Here is a 25263-nt window from a genome sequence, read left to right on the forward strand (position 1 = left end):
TTCTGGACTAGCTGCAGTCTTCGAGCGCGTCCCAAGGGAAGCCCCATGTAGAGGGCATTGCAGTAGTCCAGCCGAGACGTCACCAGTGCATGAGTGACCGTGCGTAGGGCATCCCGGTCCAGTAGGGGGCGCAATTGGCGCACCAGGCAAACCTGGTGGAACGCCCCCCCTTGCCACGGCTGCCACATGGTCATCCATTGACAGCCGGGCATCTAGGAGGACGCCCATATTGCGCGCCCGTTCCACAGGGGGAAAATTGCTCGCCCCCTATGGTCAGTGATGGAATCAACTGACTGAACCGGGGTGCCGGTAGCCACAGCCACTCGGTCTTGGAGGGGTTGAGCTTGAGTCTGTTGTCCCCCATCCAGACCCCGACGGCTTCCAAACACCGGGTCATCACCTCGACAGCCTCGTTGGGATGGTCTGGGGTGGAAATGTACAGCTGCGTATCATCAGCGTACAGATGATACTCCACCCCAAAACCACGGATGATCTCCCCCAGCGGCTTCACATATGCATTGAACAGAAGGGGCAAGAGGACCGACCCCTGAGGCACCCCACAAGTGAGTGACCTCAAGGTCGACCTCTGCCCCCCTGCCAACACACATTGCGTCCGGTCAGAGAGGTAGGAGCCGAACCACCGCAGAACGGTGCCTCCAACTCCCATCCCCCCCAGCCGGCGCAATAGATCTAATAGGACCAGGATAGAGGAACAACCCCTATCTCTGGCCCTCCAGAGATCATCGACCAACGCGACCAAGGCCGTCTCCGTGCTGTGTCCGGGCCAGAAGCCGGACTGGCGTGGGTCTAGATAATCGGATTCCTCAAGGTGTCGTGGAAACTGCTGTGCCACCACATTCTCTACAACCTTCGCCAAAAAGGGAAGGTTGGAGACTGGACGATAATTAGCTAGCTCCATCGGGTCAAGGGAAGGCCTCTTGAGTAAGGGCCTCACCACCGCCTCTTTCAAGGTGGCAGGCAAGGACCCCTCGCTCAAAGAGGCGTTCACCAAGCCCAGTAGCCAGCCTCGTGTCACTTCCCAGGATGCCAGTACCAACCAGGAGGGACACGGGTCCATTAAACATGTGGTCGGTCGCAGCCGTCCACGCAACCTATCCAAATCCTCGGGGGCAACAGAATCAAACTCCTCCCAGAATGGTCTCACAAGACTCACTGTTGGCGGCTCCTCTGGTCCACTGAAGGGGGCCCATCCGCTCCGGATCTGAGCGATTTTGTCCTGCAGATATTCCCCAAACTCCTCTGCTCTGCCCTGTAAAGGGGCTTCCCGCGTCCTCTATGATAAGAGAGAGCGGGTCACCCGGAACAGGGCGGCAGGGCGGTTATCGGCGGACGCAATAAGAGTGGTGCAATGTCTGCGTTTGGCCACTCTTAATGCCACAAGGTAAGTCCGTGAATAGGCTCTTACCTGTGTTCGGTCAGATTCAGAGCGTGAGGACCTCCACCTGCCCTCTAGGCGTCTCCTATGGCGCTTCATCACCCTCAGGTCCTCGGTAAACCAAGGAGCCCGGGTGGGTCGTCACCGCAGGAGAGGCCGCAAAGGCGCAACTCGGTCCAGGGCCCCAGCGGCCGCCCTATTCCAGGCGGCCACTAGGTTCTCGGAGCGAGAGCGGGTCAGGGCTACAGGGAATGGCCCAAGCTCCGTCTGGAACCTATCCGGTTCCATCAGGCGCCTGGGGCGGTACCAACTTGGACAGTTTGGTTCCGCCTCCTCACGGTGGGGGGTAGCGCCAGGGAAGTCCAGCCGGAGACATGAGTGATCTGACCATGACAGGGGGGTAATGGTTACATCCCCTCTTCCCAGATCACTCGTCCACTGTTCAGATACAAAAACAAGGTCCAGAATGTAGCCACCTTCGTGTGTGGGGTCCTGAATTAATTGGGTCAGGTCCATGGCTGTCATGGAAGCCATGAACTCCCGAGCTACCTCGGATGCTTCCCCCGTTGACGGCAAGTTGAAATCCCCCATAACCACAAGCTTGGGGGTCTCAACTGCCGTCTCTGAGATCAGCTCGAGGAGCTCGGGCAGGGCTGCTGACGCATAGCGAGGAGCCAAGTATACAATCAGCAAGCCCCACTGCCTCCCTGGGCCCCATTTCACACCAAGGGACTCACATCCGGGTATCTGAGGTACAGTGAACTCCCTCGGCTCTAGACATTCCCGTATAACTACCGCCACCCCACCACCCTTACCCAGTCTTATACATGCTATAACCAAGATCATAAGCATAATTGCAGTTTCACTTAGCGAACACTTCACTAATCACAAAGTTGCCATTCCTAATTATGGTCACTAAAAGAGAACTACATATAGTTAGTTTTTTCTTCCTCAATATCTTCTGCTTGATGGACAGAATGTTGTTGGGTTTGTTTGTGTTTTTGCTTTGTTTGGTCCAGACTTTGAAATATACATTGATTTCTACTATTAGGGAATTTTAGAGAAACAGTAACCAGAGATCAAGATGAGGAAAAATTTAGCACAGATTTTATGAGAATAAGCTCCAAGATGTTGCCTGTAAAACAAAAATGACTGTTTCCAATCACTAATAATTCTGCTGATTTCTTAAAGAATTGTAGTCCTCCCTTATTCAATAAAGAATAACTGATGCAGTTGTTTTCTTGCCCATGTATAATTATATTAATACGACTCTAAACTATGGAAGGAATCCATTTATTTAACCTCAAAGATTATGAAAAAGGAGAAGAAAGAAGGCTACATGCTACAGGAAAAAGTACATCAGTATATTTCATTAAAAAAGGGATCTAGTGAATAAGTCTTTTTTTCTGTCTAAACATACACAACAGGCAGCCTAGGTTAAAAACCTGAAGTGTGTGTAAATGATGGTGAGCAAAGGTATACTCTCTAAAAAGGACTGGCTATGTTTTGTGCCTTATTTATAATGACACTGGCTTCAACTATGTGTTTTGTTTATGACAAAAATATCAATGAGTTGAACACTGTATTTTCGCTTCTAAACAGATTATTTGCTTTGATTTGCAAAGTAAAGTTTGTGCAATTGAATAACCAGTAGTTCCTGCAAAACTTTTTTTTGGAGGGGGGGGTTTAAAATTTGAAAAACTGCTAAGATGCTTCAAAGAGCTGAAAGTAGTTTATACAATGTTAGACGATGACAACCAATCAGAACAGCAAAACTTTGGATTCAGTTGCATCAGTTGAAACAGAAATGGTTTCCTGTAACGTAAATGCTGGAAAATATGCTTGTAAAGTACAAATGTATGTACATCAGTGACTTGCAGGCAGGGGAGGCACAGCCTCACCACTCATTATGAAAAGAAAAAGAAATGTAAAAGGAAAAAAGTGAGAGCTGAGGTCAGACTGTGCTAGTTGCTGCCTGAGCCTGCCTCACCGTGGATGACTGCTTTACTATTTAAAAAAGCCTCTAAAAAGCGCCCTCTACTATGAGGCAGGAGAACTGGGTGCCGCTCCTACGTCAGGAATTTTTAGGCTTTTAACCCTTAAGTTAAACAAGGGTTAAAAGCCTAAAAATTCCTGACATAGGGGAGGCACCCAGTTCTCCTGCCTCATAATAGAGGGCGCTCGTTTGGGCGGGACTTCTTCAGAGAAGCTTTGTGTGTGTGTGTGTGTGTGTTTGTTTGAGAGAGAGTTTGTTTGAGTGAGAAAGGGAAGGGGGTAGGAGAGGCAGGGAGGGCAGCCCACCTTACCCGGCCGGAGGGGCGTCGCCTCCAGCTTCAGTCCAGCCCCTGCCAGCTCCTCCAGGGACTCCCAGGCTCGGTGCCGGAGACCCGCCGCGAGAGAGGCCGGCCAGGTTGCCCGGGCGGCGGCAGAGGTTCCCTTTGTTCTTTCGGGCGGGGGAAGTGGGGGGGAGAGGCTTCCTCCGTTCCGTCCACGCCCCACCTGCCTGCCCCCGCGCGACAAGCATGCCCCAGATGCCGCGCAGCTCTGGCGGGCGGTGCCGTGGCCAAATACCGGGGCAGAAGGTGGCAGGTGGCTGCTCAGAGTTCCAGGAGCCCTTCCGCCGAGCTCCTGGAAGCTCCCTCACAGCTCCCGTTGCTCTGTCTGGCAGGCGCTGCCGGCCCGGGAAGCAGCTGAGCTGGGGAGTCGTGGCCAGCAGTTCGGCTTCCAGAGCGGGCGGTGCAGGCGCTGGTGGGCTCCTCCGGGCTCCCGCCTTCCCAAAGCGAGTCCCTGTTTTTGCGGAAAGCAAAAGAATGGAGAAGCTTCGGGTGTGAAATGAGGTCGTGGAAGAGAGTTTTGCCCTTTGCTGGTGAATGTGGTCCCATTTCACATCCGCAAAAACAGCGATGCGCTTTGGGAAGGGGGGAGCCCACCGGTGCCCGCACCGCCCGCTCTGGAAGCCGAACTTACGCCCATCCTGGAGGGATCCCACCCTGGGCTGGCTTTCAGAGATGTGAAAGGCTCTTTCCTCAGGCTGAGGCTCTTTCCGCCCTCCCCAGGCTCCTATAAAGCCTCTGGAGCCTGGGGAGGGGAAAAAATGGCTTTTAAAAAGGGTGAACTCAGCTGGCCATCATGCGCATGCAAGCTGGCCAGCTGACAGGGCAGTGCCTCGCGTGCCCTAACAAATGGCTCCATGTGCCACCAGTGGCACGCATGCCATAGGTTTGCCACCACTGCCTTAATAGTTAAAAAGTTTGTTTATGTGAGTGTGTATGTACACTGTATACACATACACAAATACACACCCACACATGTGTGTATGTATTTATGTGTATACACACACATATGTATACAATATGTGCATACTAGTGGTGGGTTCTTACCGGTTTGGACCATTTCAGCCAAACTGGTGGTGGTTTGGTGGCCTGGGTCACTGGAAGTGGCAGTGACCCAGGCCTGCCACGTCCCAAACCAGTTCTCCCGGCAGCGCATGTGCAGAAGCATTTTTATGGTACTGCGCATGCGCACACAGCCACATCAAGCAAGCACGTGCGTGCTGCACGACCACGAGAGAACTGGCAGTAGCGGCTGCCAAAACCCACCCCTGGTGCATACATATATACACACATACAGTGTTTGTGTGTGTGTATATTTGCACATGCATACAGTATATTCAGTGCCTACATATACGCACAGATACAGTGTGTTTGTGTGCACGCATATATAATGAGAAATTCTTTTCAGTCAGATTCTTAGTGGATATACCTTTTGTAAAATATGTAACATAGTGAAGCAAAGCATTCAGCTTGCTGTCACACTGTCTACCTACTTCCTAACTTACGTGTCTGACCTTATAACCAAAAATTCCTTTGAAGTATCTGCATCAAACAGTGGGCTTTCCTACCAACGGAAGTAAAAGTAATAAAAAAAAACTTTAGAAGTGTGAAAACAGGGTGAAGTACATTGCCAACTTTCTTGTGTTATTGATGTTTGACCATATAATAAAGATGAACACGTATAAAAAAGGGATTTCGTATAAGATAAAACATTATGCATCCCTCAAATAAGTGTATCATCTTTATAGTTTGTGCTGTCAGATAGGTATGCAGACTACCTTGACAGTTTATTTGATTTAAGTTGCCTCCTTTGAAGGGAATGTTCAGCCTTACATGTTTATGATCTTTTTTTGCATGCTTTAAAACTGCAGTCCCAACCTCTATTAAACTGCAGCCATTATCTTACTAACTGGATATCTTATAGTTGAATTCCTATAAAAGTCACCATATTTAGAACATTTAACAGATTCCTTATAATTCAGTTGTGCAAGTGTGCATTTCTGTGGTATCTTGCCATTTTTAATATTCATCAATTAATTCATATTATATCATACATTGGCACAAATATATCTGCATTAATAAGTGTATCTAAAATATATTTTTCCAGCCTTGTGTCCTCCAGATGAATACTTCCAGAATTCTCAAGCAATATTATGTACATTATAGCCCCATAGTTTGATGGAGAAGTTGGGGAAGACTGCTTTATGGGGAAATGATTTTTCCTTCTCTAGCCAAATGTGGATTTTGAGAATGGAATAATGGAAAGAATAGGGCAAGGACAGATTTCTCCATCAAAGTGCTATATTTCAGTCTAGAAAAAGTGTACATTCACAAGTGTACAAATAGCACACATTTTACTATCTGCATTATGAACCTCCACTGTGCATTAAGGCTGGTATCAGCATTCATAGCCATGGAGTAGCCAAAAATGAACTCCCTGTCTAAAATAATAAAAACACTCCAAAAGATGGCCACATGAAACCCCATGTTGGTAAAAGCATATGAAAACCTGTAATCCACATATTAGTGACAAAACAAGCAACACACAATGATAAAATCTGGTTCCCTTTCTTGGGTTAGTTCAACTGTTTCTCATCATAGGACTAATGTTCTTTGAAAAGTTTTAAAAGCTTACATATTTTAAAAACTTACATGAGCTAGAATAATAGACAAGCACTTCAACAGAAGACAAGAATTCAGTCTCCCCTGTAGTGTCTAGCAATTGGAGGAATAGGATCATGCTTATAGGACAGGTCCTAACCTCTGGTTGAGTCATCAACTACATCAGGGGTGTCAAACTAAAGGCCCGGGGCTCGGATTCAACCTGCAAGGTGCTTAGATCTGGCCCGCAGGGCCACCCTGGAAACAGCAAAAGACTGGACCGCCGTGCCTCTGCCAGTGAAAGCAGAGCTCGGGAGGGTTGTGTGAGCCTTCCCAAGTTCCATTTTCACTGGTAGAGGGTTGCAGGAGGCCGTTGCAAGTGAAAATGAAACTTGGGAGCCCGTTTTCTCTGGCAGAGGGCTCAGGCCACCACCTGCACCCATGACATGAGTGATGTCAAGCTGGCCACGCCACCCTGGCCCCCAAGGTCAAACACGACCCTAATATCGTCCTCAATGAAATTGAGTTTGACACCCCTGAACTACATTGATAAGGTATGCTAAACCATTTAAATGGTAAAAATTGAATTGGAAGAATAGTAAAATAGTAAAAATATTTTACTTTATTATTTTAAATCTGGAACAGCTGTGGTTGACTTAAAGTTATGATTTTATGATTTTAATTCTGGGGTAACCGGTTGTGTCAGGACTCTCCCCTAAAAATCCACAACATTATCAACAATAAAAGCATTGTAGATTATGCATGTTCTTGGAGATTCAATGCTCATTCATATATATATACACACCATTTGAAAATCTGCAGAAGAAACCATTTTCCCCTTGCCCCATAAACACAGGAAATAATTGTAAATCATAAAGCTTATTTTAAAGCCCCATTCCCCCTTAATCTTCATTGGGTATTGTCAGATGGAAGATTACTAATATTACCAATTAAAACATAAAGTGCAACTACTTCATCTTTTATGAAAAAAATATGGAGGAAGCAATTGGAATCATGAGAGGTTATAAATAAAAATAATGTCATATGAACCCCCTATAAAATTCCATTAACACAATAGGGGAGTTTCTGAATAACAATAGTAACTAGAACAGGGCTGTCAAACTCACGGGCCATGGGCCACATGCATCACGCACTGGCCATGGCCCCGCCCGGTTTAACGAAGGGGGAAAAGTCCCAAGACGTCATGTGACGATGCCATGATAACGCAAGTTTGACAGCCCTGAACTAGAAGCACCTATAGTGAAAGAGAAATTAATTTCAGACACAGACCACTTTATAGCCCACACTTTTCCTTCTGTCACATAGAAATAATCCTGTGGCAGTCTACTAGAGACTTCTGTTTTTATTAATTGCAGGTTGTTTTACTGTATATGAAAAATGAATAGAGATTCCTCAGTTAACCTGTATTATGGTTTAGTACCAAATCATTTGCAGGGCTGCATCTCTCCACAATCAGCCTGACCATTTTGGTTGAGCAAGCAGAAGCAGCTGGTTGTCCATAGTTTTGGGAGGTTTTGAGAGGCTGAAGCCTGGAAATATTTTTATGCTATGGGCCTGGTTCTCTGGAATGGCTTCCCATCTGCCTTTTGGAAAAAGGTGAAAACAGAGCTATCCCAGAGGGCCTATGGGGTCTGATGCCAGGAATTTTTTTGCTTTATTTTACTGTAATTACAATGTGTATTTTTTAATATTATTATATTTTGTGTGTTATTGTGGACAACCAAAAGAGCAGCATGATATAAATCTGATAGAGAGTTAGAGATAAAAATGTGCTACTGTTAAACCTGCCTAAAATACACGCTCTAAAACTATGAAGTATTCTTCTAGGAAAGTTATTTTCATGAACAGTTAAATTTAATAGAAAACAGTAGATGAACGCTGTCATCTGTGCATGTTTATTATTCCTATAAGGTGTGAGAGTCACTCTTTTTTTCTTCTTGTTACATAAAATTGACTCTACCTGTCCTTCATATGAACAAACTTTGTACTATATAAACATTGCTGGTTTTTTTTTACATATTGCAAGAATTATCATTGATATTAGAGGTTGCCATTAATTTCTTTCCCAAGATCTGACTGACACCGCAGACATTCAGATATGTTCTGAGACAGTTCTCCGACCATTCACTAATTTAGAGCCCATTTTTTATATACTGTATGCTGCAGAATGTTGATATATGACAAACATGGAAGGAAAACAGATGTGGATCAGGAAAGAAAAGCACACATCAAAGAATAACTCTCAAATGCTGGAGAAATATCTTGGAGCCCAAGCAATTACTTCTGATTCTTGCAGAAGGAGAAAAAACTCAAAAGATTGGAAAAGAACAAATGTGTGACGTCTATATTTAAGAAGGAGAAGTTGAGGAGTTATAGACCAGTTAGTTTGACTTTTATACCCTGGAAGTTATTAGAATGAACAATAAATCAATCTTTTTAAGCACCTTTGGGAAAACAGGGTAATTGCTAGTAGCTGGCATAGATTTATGAAAATGACAACAGGTATAACCAATCTAGCAGACTTTTGGCAGGGAATTCTTCAAGTATATCTAGCCAATATCATAGATATCATACATCTTAACTGTAAAAATCATTTTACACATGGATCATGGAAAAGCAAGAACAAAATAAAAATTGGAAGAATTTTTTTTAAAAATTAAAATTTTAAATAAATTTTATTTATTTTTTGTTTGTTTAGCTAAATGAGCCACTCATCCCATAAAGCAAATGACTCTGTGCAGCATACAAGACTAAAACAATAAATATATAAAAAGTTATCATTAACAAATATTTTTTAAAAAAAATAGGAATAAATTTTGGAACAAAGAAATACATAGAGGAAGGGGTGTTAATAATAATAATAATAATAATAATAATAATAATAATAATAATAATAATAATAATAATAATAATAATAATAATAATAATAAAAAATTTTTATTTGTTAGCCGCACCCTCTCCTAAAGGACTCGGGGCGGCGTACAATAAAAACACATAAAATATACAAATGAACAATACATATACAGATAAAAATAAACACATACACATACGTACACATATACATGGAGGAGGTAGCAAATATATAAAATAGAATTTAAAATTGACAATTTAAAACACCCTCAATTAAATTACAAGATTTAAAAAACCCGTCAGGAGCGATAAGGTAAAACTATGGTTGAGCCAGGCCAGCTAATTGGAAGAGGTGGGTCTTGAGCTTTGCACGGAAGGAGCGGAGGTCAGAGGTAGTCCTGATATCAGGGGGGAGGTCATTCCACAGGGCTGGGCCCGCCACAAAGAAGGCTCTGCTCCTAGGTGTCGCCCCCCGACACTGTTTGGTGGACGGCACCTGGAGAAGTCCCTCTCTGTGCGAGCAAATTGGTCGTAGGGATGTATGGGGCAGGATGCGATCCGGCAGGTAGCTTCATTAATTCATAAAGCAGCTTCATTAATTCGTCCATTCCATAGGGAATAACCAGGTCTTGAGGGATCTTCAGAAGCTTAGAAGCAATGAGGCCATTCTCACGTCAGATGGAAGAAGATTCTACAATGCAGGTGAATCATAGCAAAATGGACTGCCACCTAAGGCCCACCAGATGGAGCTTCTTAGACAACAAAATCCATAAAATGACCTCTCTGTTGGATCTTGGGGAACAGGCAGATGAAATTAGATAGACACCGCTCCTCAAATAACCTGGTTCCGTGCCATTGAAAGCTTTCAAGATTAAATTGGTGTTGAAAACAAATTGCTAACCAATGCAGCTCATGCAGCACTGATGTAATATATACCACATCTTCTTAATTATAATCAAGGCTTTGAAGGTTCTAATTGGTTATAAACCCTTCTCAATACTCTATGATTAAACCATATCTTGAACAGTCTTAGGCTGACTCCTTGTTACTGGCCTTTTTTCCCCTAAAGTCAGAATTGCTGTTTGCACATAGAGAATAATCCTTAAAAACTCTTTTAAGAATTGAAATAATCTCAATTATTGGTGGAGATTGGGTAGCTTTTGTCTCAGGGCCAGCATTTAAGAACTCTGTTTAACTTCCCTACTTTTCTTAAGTTTGTCTGCAGTTTTGAGGTTATCTGTGCTTGACTAAAACTAAAAACTGAAATCGGCACCTGAAGATTTACAAAGTATTGCATATTTATGTTTGGGTGTCAAAGATTATAAATGTATTTGTAGATAAGTCTAATGAAACTAAATCAATTGGCTACATCGTTCTATGTGGGAAAAAACCCTAAGCTGCAGCACAACAATAAGCCTCAGTTACTACTGGAAGCCACAGCTGCCCTAGCAATATGGCACAAAACCCACAGCTGCCTCAGGAAGCTTCAGTCACCCCTGCACAGTCCAGCCTCCATCTCCCCAGCTACTGACCAAGTGAGACCATCTTTCCCAGGTCTTGCAAAAAAGAAATCCTTGTGTAGCCAGGAGCTGCCTTGGCCAGTTTGTTCAGTGGCAGAAGCAATTTCTCCCCTCCTGGCAGAAGGTCATTTTTTTAACTTTTGGGATGTGTGTTTTTTAATGTTGTACGCCACCCTGAGTCCTTTTGGAGAAGGGCGGCATATAAATCCAAATAAACCAAACCAAACCAAACCAAGAAGACTGTGAAGGTCAGTTAGGGCATACAGAATGCAGGGTGCCAAAAGGGCATAGATGGGGAGTAGATATGTGAGTGGGGGAGTCAAAGTGCTCCTGTGGTCCTGAAATGTGGGGGAGTTATCAAACACCTGAATTTTGATCACATGACTTCAGGAGCACTGCAATGTCTGTAACATCAAGAACTGGTCATACTGTAAGTTCCTTAGTTTAGCACCAGTTTAACTTCAAACAGTCTCTGAACAAATAGTTGTTAATCAAGGACTACCTATATATCTCATCGGGGAGGATTTCAGGTGGATCTGGCCTATAAGTTATCCCAATTTTAGAAATTAGTTGGAAGGTACCACTGTTTCTGTATGCTTGCCAGAAAATAAATGATATAAAATATGCAAGGTAGATTGTGTTCTTTTTTGGACTGGTGTCCTCATTTTTCCTATAAAATTGCATTACCAAGACTCAGGTGAATGAATACATAATTCAGTGCTGGTACAATTAGTTCAAGTTGACTATTTGATATGGCTTTCCCCTTCCAAATACTGCTTTTATTATTTTTTTAAAGAGTCTTCTGAATTTTGTAAATGGATTGTTACTAGGGAACTGTCCAGAGTAAAATATCACTCTTTGGAAAGGGGTGCTATCTATAATATGATCCAATGATAATAATATGGTCTAATAAGTTCCAATGAGCACAAAAATATATGTGGAAACTCCTGGAACTCTAATTAGATATTGGAAAAAAAGCAAAGAAGGGAGAGATCTTCTACAGCTCTACTATGACGGGCATGCTGCAAAACAGCTGAGTGATGGCACTTGTTCACAGCTGAATGGGAATTCCAATTCTACTACTGCTTTGTGTCCACCTCCACCTTCACCGCTGCTTCTGTTACCTCTTTTTGTTGATCCAGCTACCACTCCAATGTCCAACACCAGAACCAATACAATTCCAGCCATTCCACTCTGCGATATATTTGGAGAAAACTCTTATCATTTGACCACGCACTCAAAGAGCTCAAAAATAAGACCAGCAGAAACTGTGTTGGTCTATTGAAAGTTGGGAAACGCCTTCTTTTTTGTCCCAAAACTTGAAACTACCAAACTTTCCAAATCATTGCAATCTCCTCATTCCACCTTTCACAAATCCCCTCCTAGATACATTGCCATGAGAAAAAAGAAAAATGAAATTTCTCTTAATATTCTGCCTGAATTGCTTCCTTTTGGGTGTGGTTCCAATCGAGGAGGGGAGATATGAAATCTTTTCCCCCTGCTGTGCAGGGATTAGTACTCTACCCATTCTTGTTTAAAATCTGCATGAAACTGCGGGAAGAGATCCATTGACGGCACACAGCGTAGTATTATCAGTATGAATTAGAATTTAATAGTGAATGACTGGCATGTCACAAAAGTAAATTATCTACTATCTAAATTATCTATTAGCAAAGCTGAAGCTATAAATGAGGCGGGGTTAGTACTCTAAATATTTTTGTGCTGAATAAATGTATCAATACGATGCTATTGCCGATTCAGAAGAACAATTTTATTTCAAATTTGGAATGAATAAATGTGTGTGTGGTTAACAAGCCATGTTAAAATCACCATTGGAACTGAAACATTGTGACTCACAGTATGAGTGCAACTCACTATAGCATGTTTCTTACATTTTCACTCTCAGTATTCACAGTTACTGAGATTGTATTACATGACTAAACTAATTGAAAGAATTCCCCATGATTAGCCGTGCTTCCAGACTTATTTGTAATTCTATCCATCAGTGCACATTGTGCAATTGCTCCATCTTTTCTTTCTTAAGGGATTCTTTATAGTGAAAAAAACACGGGTGGATTATAAACAGAAGACAATAACATCTGGTTCTCGCTATAAAATTCCATGAACTACATGTTGCGATAGCGTAATAAATGGCAGGTTTTGTTGGGAAATCTCTGCAGATTTCCCAACAATTTTTAAATGGAACCCAATTGGGGAAAGAATTGGAAATCTTTTCTTCTGAAATTGTATCTTTTCCCTTCCAAAATTAGATGTTGTAGTTTTGTGATCAGAAAATGCTAAGGCACTTTCAGTTCTAGTTGTGAAATCAAATCATTCCATATATTTTAGATAGCCATGGCGTCACACACTTATCTATACTTAAGTATTTACACATATTGCTTTTGCCCATAATCTGATACCCATTTCCCAGCCAACTGCTAGAGTTCTGTCTCTCTTGCCTTTCTCTAAAAATAGTGCCTGTTTTAAACCATATTTGGTGGGAATTTGAGAACTTGCAATTCCAAAATATTCATAAGAAGCCATGTTCAGAAAACTGTTTTAAGAGGTTGTGATTTTTAAGTACTATAGCACTGATTGAGACAGGATTGCTGGCTTAAATTTATTTAAATTAGATTTTCCTTTCATCGAAAAAGTGCATTCAGAACTGAAGCATGAATATATTTATTCCATACTGCATTTGACTCATTTAATTTGAAGCACGGCTCTCACAAAAGTGTAGTCATTTGGGGTATTTGATAGAAGAACTATCTCATTCTTGGACTTTTTCAAAGCTAGAGGGACATGTGCATGTGTACACATGTATGCCTTTCTCTTATGCCCATAAACTTACCTGCTTTCTGTTTTTTACAGGTTCATGAAGGTGGCAGGGAACATAGTGGATGCAGTTACCTGGCAACAGTAGGTATTTCCCCCCCCCTCTTTTTCCTCTTTCAATGTTTATAAAACGATGATCATAGTAAGAAGCTTGGGTGCAGGACAAAAGGGAACCTAACATTGACAGGGTCTTCAGAGAACTCTAAAACTTATTCTCATTCTGTTCTTTCTGTTCAGTCTTTTGCATGAAAAAAAGGAAAAGGTGCCCTTCTAATTATGTAAAGCCAAAGAAATTCAGCAAGTGACAATGGATTACACACTCCTGTAGTTTAGCAGAACCTAAACCATAGGTGTAGATCAATCTTGGCATCTTTAAGACATGTGGACCAATTCCCAGAAATTTTGGGAGTTGAAGTCTACGTATATTAAAGTTGCCAAAGCTGAATACACTGGTGTAGATAATCGGCAGTCATTAAGTTGAATAATAACTTTCAGCATCCTTCTTCTTTAGTATTGCTAGCTGGGACTGTTGAGCTTTGTTATTCAGCTATCACCTCTCTTATAGTGTTTATTCTGACTATAGAGCAAAGAGACTTAACATGAAGTTTAAAACAGGCTATTCTAACAAAGTCCTAGCAAGTCCCTGGAGTACTTCATATTCAGGTAAGATGGTATTCTGAAGAAAGTTCACATTGGAAGTCAGCTTAGTTTCCTGAATAATTAATGGTATATAGCATGGGTTCCCAATCCCTGATCCATTCACCAACACTGGTCTGTTGCATGCCAGCAACTGGTGCAAACAAGCAAACCCCATGCATGGGATGCAGGCAGCACAGAAAACCACACCCCCTCCAGTCCGTGGGAAAACCTTTCTTAACAGGACCAGTCCATGATATCCAAAAGGTTGGGGACCACTGCTTTATAGGCCAGCAGATGGGTCACATTTACCTGCTGTTGTAAGGAACAGCTTGTAGGGAACTGACTGAATGTAGACTCAGTGCTGAGCCAGTGGGCTTCAGAAAAAAAGCAGATGGAAAGAAGCAATTTCGGCTTTTTGTATTGTTTATATGAGCAATAATGTTTCACTATCTAGTGATAACACAATATATTTTTGGAAAAACTTATGTGCAGCATTTACCAAGACTGAAGGGATTATTGTTACTGAAGGAAGCTTGATTGGATTATATAGTAGAAATCCTGGCTATAGGAATTTTGCTGCAGTAGTCCTATTAGTTGGATTAGCTCCCTTGAAAAATAGTTGAGATTGAGAGGAGGAGGCAACGTCGCAACAGTACGGATGTGCGGTCTCGATGCTCCGATACTTTTGCCGCTGGGTCGTCCAATCAGACCTAAACTGTCGCGCAGAGATGGTGAATGGGAAGAATACGTCCTGCTGATCTCAGGGACATCACTTTGTACAGCCTATTGTTTAATTCGATTTTATGGGAACTTAAGGGTATTTATTTTTGTATACGGTTTTTTTTTTAATGAGATATCTGTACACCGCCCCGAGTCCCTTCGGGGAGAGGGGGCGGTCTATAAATCAAATAAATCTAATCTAATCTAATCTACATCGCAAAGTCCCTGATCGATACAGGAGAAGTTCTTCTAGCGGGCGACAAAAGCAGAGCCCCTAGGCTGACGAAGTTGGGGCGGCTCCGAAACAGAAGGATGTGGAAAGAGAGCGTGTTTTCAGCTGGTGAGGAATTTTTACCATTTTTAAAAGAGACTGCCTACGAAAAACTTAAAGTTAATTTAAATTTGAGAAGAGAAGAAATAAGCGACGGAATTAAGCTTTGAATGGTTTTGGACAGTGTGCTATCTTACTTTTTAAATGCTATGTTCATGGATGGAATGTATGCAAGCCTTTTTAAATGAATGGATTAAGTTTTCTTCTATCTTTTTCTTTTATTATTATTCTTTGCAACCTATGGACTAAAATTCTCCTTCTTCATTACTGCGGATGTTTTGCCCCTTTTCTTCTCTAACTCATTCAAGAATTCAACTTTTTTTTAAACTTGGAATATAAAAAAGATACAAAAGGAAACAAAGAAAATTGTAACAACAACAGAGGGAAAGAAAACACTGCTACTCGGAGGCTGGAGGTTTGTGTATTGGAAACAAAACACTTTTACTTTCCTCACTGATTATTCTGGCTTGGCACTTCAAGGTCTCACTGTTTGTTTATAGAGAGTGATAAGAAGAAAAGCATACAGATGTTCCTTTGAAGTATATCTTTAACCAGAGAAAAATGAAAATAAGACGTTATTGTGAATTTATGCTTAATCTTGTAAAAACCTTCCAAGCCAGAGCAGCTGAAGATAATGGCACAATTTCAACAGCAGAAAGAAACTTTAAGCTTGCAAAAGACATTGTTAGAAATTCAGACATTATAAAACACATTTGAGAGGACGGAGAAGAAGTTGGAAAACCTAGAGCATCTAACAGTAAAATATGATGAAGAAGTTGGAGATGTTTATCAAGTGGAAAAAGGGGAGGTTAGAGTCCTACAAACCGAAGAGGAAAATGACCATAAAGAAATCAAATCCGCTGATATCTATGGTGATTGGTTTGTGTCTGGAAATAGAAAGAGTGGAACACTGAAAGAGGAATTGAATGGAGGGGAACTCTACCCCAGATGGCAAGATACAGAAGAAGAAAAAACAAAAGAATGTATGGATTTAAAGAAAGAAATTTTATTAGCAACATCATTGATAACACTATTAAAGATGACAATTAAAGATAAGCTGGTCAAGGAGGCAGAAGAAGGGCATAGAAATTACATGAGAGACTTAATAAGCAATGAGTTGCAAAGAGGAGTCCATACAAATTTGATTAAGGAGATGATTAGAGGACTGATACCACAAATGGCAGAAAACATGAGATTGTTTTGCTCCTGGAAAGATACAGGTTGATAGATGAAAGTGTATAATCTAAAACTAGTTAAACTTAGTGAAATTTAGTGACAATAGATATAGTTAAATAAATAATTGATAATGATAATAATGTATACATATGTATTGTTCTAATAAGTAATAATTGGATATGAATATTGAATGGTACCTATGAAAGGAAGATTAGAAATCTTTTTGGTTATATATAAAGGCTAATAATAAAGAACTAAGTTAAATTTTGTTAAGTTTTGATTATTAAGGGGGGAAATGTTATGATAAAGGATACAGTCAAATAAAGGAGGGATAATGATAACAACGTACATATATGTATGGGTACAACATAAGGAAATTTGATGTAAATTGTAAACAGTGATTTGGAAAGGAGGATTAGAAATTTTTGTTACTAAATATTATGGATGTTTAGCTAGAATAGGCCATAAGGATTCAGTGTTATTGGAAGATTTTAGAAATAGCAAATGAAATGCCAGTATGTGGTTATGTTTTAAATCTTGGTATATTTTATGATGAAGGACGTTTAAACGTTTAAATGAAAATGGAGGTATGATGATGGTAACATGTATAAATATCTGAGTTAAAATACTTGAGTTAATATGAATTATGGTGGATGACTGTGGAAGAGATGCACGAAAGTCTTTTATAACCAACTGATACACTTTCTACAGTATGTAAAGAAGGAGGATTCTTTGTGTTGTGTTTGTTTTGAAAATTAAAAATAAAAAAATATATAAAAAAGAGAAAAATAGTTGAGATTAATGTTTAGTGTTTCTTCTGCCTACCAAAATGGCTTTAGTGCCAGTTATGAATTGAATACTGAAAACTAACAACGGTCATTTATTCTAGGAATTTGGCTACTAGCATTATTAATATTTTCAGAATGATGAGCACTAAAAAAGTGTTGCCTTGCACATTTTTAATGAGTCATGTCCTTCAAGGATTCCATATATATTTCCTGATGATAGTGAAAATGTCTCCCCTAAATCATACATTCACTGGATTCCCAGTAGTCAACAACAGGCCTTATATAAAGGGAAAAAAACTTTTTTTTTCAAGCAATGTAATTTTACTTGCAACAAGTCTTGTTGATGTTTGCCTTTTGGCTGACAGAAAATAAAGCATAGTAAAATCAGGTAGATGGAAGGTATTCTCAAACCCCATCTAAACTATCACTAGTACATAGGCAGGAATGCTGTTCCATATTTTTGAATGCCTTAGACCCGTGATGACGAAACTTATGGCATGCGTGCCACAGGTGGCACGCGGAGCCATTTGTCAGGGCACACGAGGTGTTGCCCTGTCAGCCCCAGCGCGCATGCATGCACTGGCCAGCTGACTTCAGCCTTCTTTTGAGACCATTTTTCGCCCTCCAGAGGCTTCCCTGAAGCCTCCGGAGGGCGAAAAACCAGCCCTATGGGCAAACCGGAAGTTCAGCAACGGACTTCCGGTTTGCTCATAGGGTCGTTTTTCACCCTCCAGAGCCTTCAGGAGTCTTTCCTGAAGGCTCCGGAGGGCAAAAAATGACCCTACGAGCAAACAGGAAGTGACATCTGTTCATTCCTGAACTTCTGGTTTGCCCGTAGGGCCAGTTTTTCGTGCTCCAAAGGCTTCGGGGGAAGCTCCTGAAGCCTCCAGAGGACCTTCAGGGGTGGGGGTTGTTTTCGCCCTCCCCAGGCTCCTAGAAAGCCTCTGTAACCTGGGAAGGACAAAAAAAGAGCGCCAAAAATGTGTGTGTGGGGGGAAGCGCTGGTCATGCGCATATGTGCGCAGAGGGGAGAAGCATGCACATGTGTGGCACGCCCACGCACAACCCCCCTTTGCTCCCCCCACGTTTGGCATGCGAGCCAAAAAAGGTTCGCCATCACTGCCTTCGACTCTATGCAAGGTTATTGTCCTCTGAAGGGAGCATTTTCCAAATAATATCATAGTTATATTCATAACAAACTATGGCAACTTAGGATAATATAGGTTCATTGTTCACAGTATCATATACCAGATTGTTGTAGGCTATGGAACCTTTTTCATTATGCTACTTTTCTCCCTAATTTTCAGAAATACAGAAATACAGATTACTTTTTCAGAAACAAACACAGCATCTATATAATGAGAATAAGTCTGGTTATAATGAAAATGTCACTGTTGGCCACATGTTGACTTATTACTTATTGCTACTATCACATGTTTTATGGTTTTAGGGTGACTGGGAGAACATTTGTGAGATATTTGCTCCTGAAAAATGTATCATGAATTTTGTAGGTGTTGTATCGGTGGAGTAAGAGAATATTTGAACATCTAGTATAGAAAAATTATTTGAAAGAATCCATTCCATGGATCAAAATAAAGAAAAAGCAAAATGTGTAATTTTCCAGATAATGAGTCTGTATCAGTGGTAGGATTCAATTTTTTTTACTACCGGTTCTGTGGGTGTGGCTTGGTGGGTGTGGCATGGCTTAGTGGGCGTGGCTTAGTGGGCATGGCAGGGGAAGGTTACTGAAAAATCCCTATTCCCTCCCGATTAGCTGGGAATCGGGAGGCAGAGTATAGATGGGGGCAGGGCCAGTCAGAGGTGGTATTTACCGGTTCTCCAAACTTCTCAAAATTTCAACTACCGGTTCTCCAGAACTGGTCAGAACCTGCTGAATACCACCTCTAGTTTATATGTCAAGGTGGCTTGCAGCCATGACCCTATCACTGAGATCCAAATAATCTAGATGTTACAGTCAGTATCTTTTTCCAAGTTGGACTAAAGCAGTGGATGCTTCTAGATTAAGTATAAACATGAACTTATTTATTGCTACAATTTTCTACAAATTGTAATCTTAATTAAGTCCTATTTGTATGATATTTATACGTAGATTTAGGAAGAAATTTAGTACAGGGGTGGGGGAGAGCATCTACTTTCTGGAAATTACTACTCCTGCCATTGCTGAAAAACGATCCTCCCATCCACATCCTATCAGAACTTCTGTTGCCGTGGTTTTTGGTGTTGCTGTGTGGTGAAGGCTTTTATTTGAAAATTGTGTGTGCTTGTATACAATGCAGCACATGTTTTCATAATAAATTATTAAGAAAAACAGAAGTCAGAAACTGAAACTGAGCTATTAGAGTTGGTGGGTGCATAGCATGTCAGTAATGGCTAATTGTAGTACAATAAAGGCAGGAGAATATAAAGCAGATAATACAGAAGAATGCTGTTTGATGCAATTATTTTACCGATCAGCCTTCTTTATGATGCAAATTCCTATCAGTCACATGCTAGCCTTCCCTCCCTTCTCTGCCTGGATAACCAAAATGTTACCTTGATGAAGCAAAGTGGAAAATACTAGGTTTAGACTTACGTCTAATATGTCTGAGAATTTAGCAACTTGTTCACACAAACAGAACTGAAGCACCTAGTTCTGTATAAACATCCCATAAATTAGATCCAGTATCTATATTGAGAAAAGGACAGTGGATACAAGATCCAGGCTTGGGGTGAGCTGGAATGGAGAAAGCAAAGGTGGTACAGATCTAATTTCAAGCAGACCTCCCTAGAAATTCCTGAGTGTTGGGAAGTAGCCTTAATGCCATTAACTGAAATAAAAGGTAGGGTCAGATGATGGAGCAAAGTTTCCTCTGCAATAAATTGGAGTAAAATAAAAACAGCTGTGCTGAAGCCATCCAACTTTGTTCATTATATCCTGTCTGAGACTAATGGATCTGAGCAACTAATTGTGTATATTGCTGGAAAAATGTAGATGTAATAGTTCTGTTTAGTGAAGGAAATGGTTAGTATACAAATCCGCAGAAAAGCCTTCAGTTTGGCTTATGTGACAATCTAAACTTGGTTATTGTGCATGCATTTAGACAACAAGCACAGTATGGACAGTTATATGAGCCAGCTGGGTAACCTTGGGCCAGTCACTTTTTCAGCCCAACTCATCTCAAAGGGTTATTGTAAGGAAAATACAAAAAGGAAGAAGGGGTATTAGATATATTTGTCACCCTAAGTTGTTCAAAAAATAATAATAAAGGTGGGATATAAATAAAATAAACAAATAACATGATACTGTAATATATGTTGAGATGGAAGGCAGTAATCCTCCTTTGTTCGTGATGCAACTTGCTTTCCTGCCTTAATGTGGTGTTTAGAGTGGAGGCAAAGTCCCCTCAATCAAGCTCAGTGAAAACTGTCTGAATTGCACAGAATTGATTTGATCTTTGTGACAATACTTCCCCGAGAGGCATAGGAATCCATTTGCTGCAAATGAAAAGGCGTTCCACCAGCAAGAGCAAAACTGCACTGTCACATCTGTGACAAGTGGGCAAAACAATTTAGATTGAGTTTCAGAGTGTAATTAGTGAGATCAAAGTCTATCTGGTCCAGTCTCCTGACCAAAGATAAAATTGTCAACATTACATATCATGTTAAACTAATTAGGTCAGAGGGTGCCAAAAACAAAAAAATGATGAGCCAGAAAAAGAAGGTTGCAGATTATAAGGAAGCCACTCTGTAGTGAGGGAGGACTTGATCTCATTCTCTGCACAAGTAGTGCATGGTGTGCTATCACACTCTCTCCTCACTCATCTTTTCCCAAGTCTAAACATCTCCAGTTCCTTTAAATTTGCCTTTATAGGACATTACTACTGCCTTGATTGTCCTTGTTGCCCTTCTCTGTACCTGTTCCAGTTCATCTAAGACTAAGTCCTTCTTAAAGAGTGTGTGGGTGCCTTTAAATCTGTGTAGACTCACAGCAAATGTCTGAGCATATTGTTGCAGTTTTCTTCACAAGATTTCCAGAAGTGGTTTTCCATTACCTTCTTCCTGGGATGAGAGGAAATAATTGCCCAAAGTCACCCAGCTTGTTTTTTGCCTAAGGAGGAACTAGAACTCAGAATCTCCCAGTTTCTAATCTGATCCCTTTAGCCACTATAGCAAACTGCCTCTCTTTGTTGTACAGTGCCCAGAAATTGACAAAATACTCAGGATGGGTTCTGACCAAAGTAGAATAATGTGGAATTACAGGTAATCCTTGACTTACAGCAGTTCATTTAGTGACTGTTCAAATTTACAAAGGTACTGAAAAAGTGACATGACCATTTTTCAAGCTTATGACTTTTGCAGCATCCCCATAATCCTGTGATCAAAATTCAGATGCTTAGCAATTGGGTCATACTTACGACCATTGTTTTGTCCCAAGGACACTTATCACCTTTTGCAACCTCTTGGCAAGCAAAATCAATGGGGAAGCCGGATTCACTTAACAACTTTGGAAGAAAGGTTGTAAAGTAGAGTAAAACTCATTTAACAAATATCTCACTTAAGAACAGAAATTTTGGGCTCAATTGTAGTTGTAAGTCGAGGACTACCTGTACTATTTTCCATGATTTGGAAACTATACTTTTGTTGATGTGGGGTGTTGTTGTTTTTTTTGTAGCTAATCGTATCACTAGCTCATATTCAGTTTGCAATTGGTTGCTATGTCAAAGATCTTTTTTCAAATAGAGTTACCAGGCAGCTTTCCCATAGCCTATTCTGGTACCTCTCTTATACAGATATACCGTAGTTCTGTTTCTTTCAGCTTATTTTTCTGACTTACCAAGCTTGTTTTGAATGTTATCTCTGTCTTCTATTAGCTATATAATTTTGTTGTGTCTGAAAACTTGATAACGTTCTTTCTGTCTCTTCATACACATCATTAATGAAAATACAGCAGCAGGAGAGGGTTAAGAACTAAATCTTGTGGTACCTCACCATCTCTCTTAGATGAGGGACCACTGATGAGCACAATGTCAACAGTGGATGTATTGCTTGGAACCCTGACTCGCAGTTTGAGAATGATTGATTGTCAAGCCCCTTTATTGCCATGCTATCCATATCACTCTTAATTAACTAATTATTTAGTAGGTTATTAATAATCTGCCCAATTCTTTGCTGAAATCTAGATATCTCATGTCTACAGTATTTCTGCAATCTACTCAGTCATAAAATTAATCTTGCCGAAATTATTCTTTACAAACCCATGCTGATTTCTGGTAATTACCTCATTGTTTTCAAGGTAGTTTTTATAATCTGTTCTAGAATTTCTCCAAGTATAAGTGTTAGACTGACCAGTCTATAATTTCCCAGATCCCTAGTGGGATAGAGAGACAACATTTGCTCTCAGTTGTATGGCACTTCAGTTCTCCAGCAGCAAACATATCTGTCAAGAGGGGCAGGCATATCTGATCTACTGTACTGGGAATGCCTTTTGTTTGTGCCCAATTGGCTTGGATGGGAGTTCTATACAAAAGCACTGAATTCATTAACTCCTCTCAAGACTTACGTGAAAATGTTATAAGGCTTAGCAGTAGGTCATTGAGCCTACTGAGAATAGTAATAGTAATACCTAGTTTAGAAATACAGAACAATAGACTTAACGGCTAAAATCTTCAGAGAAGATAAATAGAATAAATCAGGAAGGCACTGATCAAGAAACAAGCATAAATGTCCTTACCTCTCCTGGGTTGCTAGACAACATGTCTGTGGAGCAGCTACTATAATTAGGTCTATCTACATCCTGAATGACATCCTCCCACTCTCCACTCTGGTTTGTTCCCTATTAGGTTCTCCACCCATTACTATCTGACAATTAGATATCAGCGTGCCTGATAATGTGTTCCAGAGCTCTCATTTGTCAATGCTGCATATCTCCTTGTAGTTTAAGAGAATAGATCTGGTTGACAAACCAATGCTGGATTTATGCATAGTTATATTTAGAATGTGCTGCTGTGAGACAGCTAACATGCTACTGTATGATAGATATTAAAAACTGGATCTATTATAAACTATGTGCTGACTCAAATTTTACTTGAAACCAAGTTTTTTGAGGTTAAGGTTTTTTAATTAGCTTGCAATATTAATTTGATCTAAGCGTCTCTTGCTCTTTCTGCTAAGTATTGCTAGATTGAAATATAACACGTTTTGAGAATATGGGAAAATCACTGTTAGTAGTGTAGTGGTTCTATGATTTTTCTAAACCAATAAATAAATTCTAATTAAAATATTTCAGGAAAAAGAACCGAAAGAACTAAAATAGCAACTTTGAAGCAGTCACACATTGGCTTACAGTATTTTGGACCTGGTCTTAGCTATACTAAGAGGATCCCTTCTTGAAATCACAGCTATTGTATTGATTTGATTAGATCTTTTCTAAGCTGACTAAGTTTGACTAAGCCTGAACCTAACCCATTAATAATAAAATAAGTATTTCCCTGCCTTTCTTGTATTTATGGCTAGCATTAATAAAGACAACTAGAAAAGTGAACAAGATGTATAAGAGATCTATCCCCAAGGCCCTGTTGGAAAATACAGGTGTTAATATCCTGGAGGGAACCCTTTCTATCTGATATTATCAGATCGACCAATTGGAAGAAAGCAATAATGAGGACAACCAGATTCTGAGTTGCGAAGGGTTTTAAAAGTGACAACCAGGATTTTTAATTATACCTACTGGCAAAGTGGTAATCAGTGCAGCTCTGAAAACATGGACAAATGGAGATGCATCCATAAATATTCAAGTTGTTGAATTCTGGACCAGCTGTGATTTTTAAATGCTCTTCAAGAGTAGCCCCATGTTGAATACGTTACAATACTCCAACCAAAAATGACCAAGCCATGAATTACTATGACCAGGCTCTCTCATTCCAAGAAAGGCTCTATATGTTGTGCAAAGGCCATTCTTAACACTACTTCCATTTCCTCTTTAAGCAGGAACTGAAAATCAAAAGAAATTAATGAACCCATGTGGAATGGAGTAAACCTATGCAAAACTATTTACTGAATTTCCATAGAACATTTTGGATAGTTTCCTAATCCATAGCCATTTCATTTTTCTAGGATTGATTTTTAAGCTTGTGTCTCCCCATCCAAGTAGCAACACAGATATTGTAGCATATGCTTTACATCTGAATATACTATATATAACTTCATCATTTTAATTTACTAACATTGTATTTTACTGTTGACTCCTTCACATTAAATTAGATACAGACAATCCATCAATATATTCCACTTAAAGGTAAGCAGTTTCTAGCTTACCACAGGTCTCTGAGATCCAACCTTATAGCAGGATAACTCTCTTACCTGTCTTATATGTACTATCCAGTAAATTATGAACAAACAATAAGATGAAAGAAAAGAAAATAGAAGTTGGAATCAGTTAGTAACATTTAGGAAGATGATTCCAAAGTACATAACAGAACCAATATCCTCCCAAGGTTATTTCAACTATGATCTTCAGCTGACATTGTTATTTTACTTGAGACTGTTGGTTCTGCAGTGAATCTAGCCTAGCTATTATCTCGTGTATGTGATTTTTTTTTTTGTATTTACAGTAGAGTGCATATCATTACTTGAGGAGATAAAAGTGACTAATTAGTAGGAACTGTTATGATGGCAATTAACATACCAATACAGGACTAAATCTTTGGTTGGATCATACCATCTATATTGTTTGCAATGACCAAAATTAGGACACCTAAGACAAATAGAACATGAAGGAAATAGCTTTATCCTCTTATTTCGAACAAATGAATTGCTTTTGGTGTTTAGAATTCTTTTATACTTGGTCTGTTAATTTATGTACAAATCTGAGTAAATGTACCTGTCTGGAAAGTTGAGGGGACTTCCATTCTTTGTAATCAATGATTAATATTATTTTTATAGTCATTATTGTTCATACTGTTGGAAGAAATGTCCTTCTGGGTTCGGCTCCAAGTGGGGAAAAAAGACACTGGAGACATGGAGGCTGCTTGGAAAAATGGTTTTAATGGTGGAC

The 25263-nt window shown here is 40.4% G+C and overlaps 1 protein-coding gene across 1 annotated transcript in view; it reads left to right on the forward strand.

Annotated features, from left to right (window-relative positions):
• The window catches only part of HPSE2 (heparanase 2 (inactive)), a 160971-nt gene that overhangs the window by 118247 nt on the left and 17461 nt on the right, over nt 1-25263 (forward strand). The window contains exon 6 of the mRNA XM_081956312.1: nt 13593-13640. Within this exon, the coding sequence (XP_081812438.1) occupies nt 13593-13640 (48 nt within the window). The remainder of the gene's footprint in view (nt 1-13592; nt 13641-25263) is intronic.

This window comes from Natrix helvetica (assembly GCF_964273705.1).
Source record: "Natrix helvetica genome assembly, chromosome: 5".
Lineage (NCBI taxonomy): Eukaryota > Metazoa > Chordata > Lepidosauria > Squamata > Natricidae > Natrix > Natrix helvetica.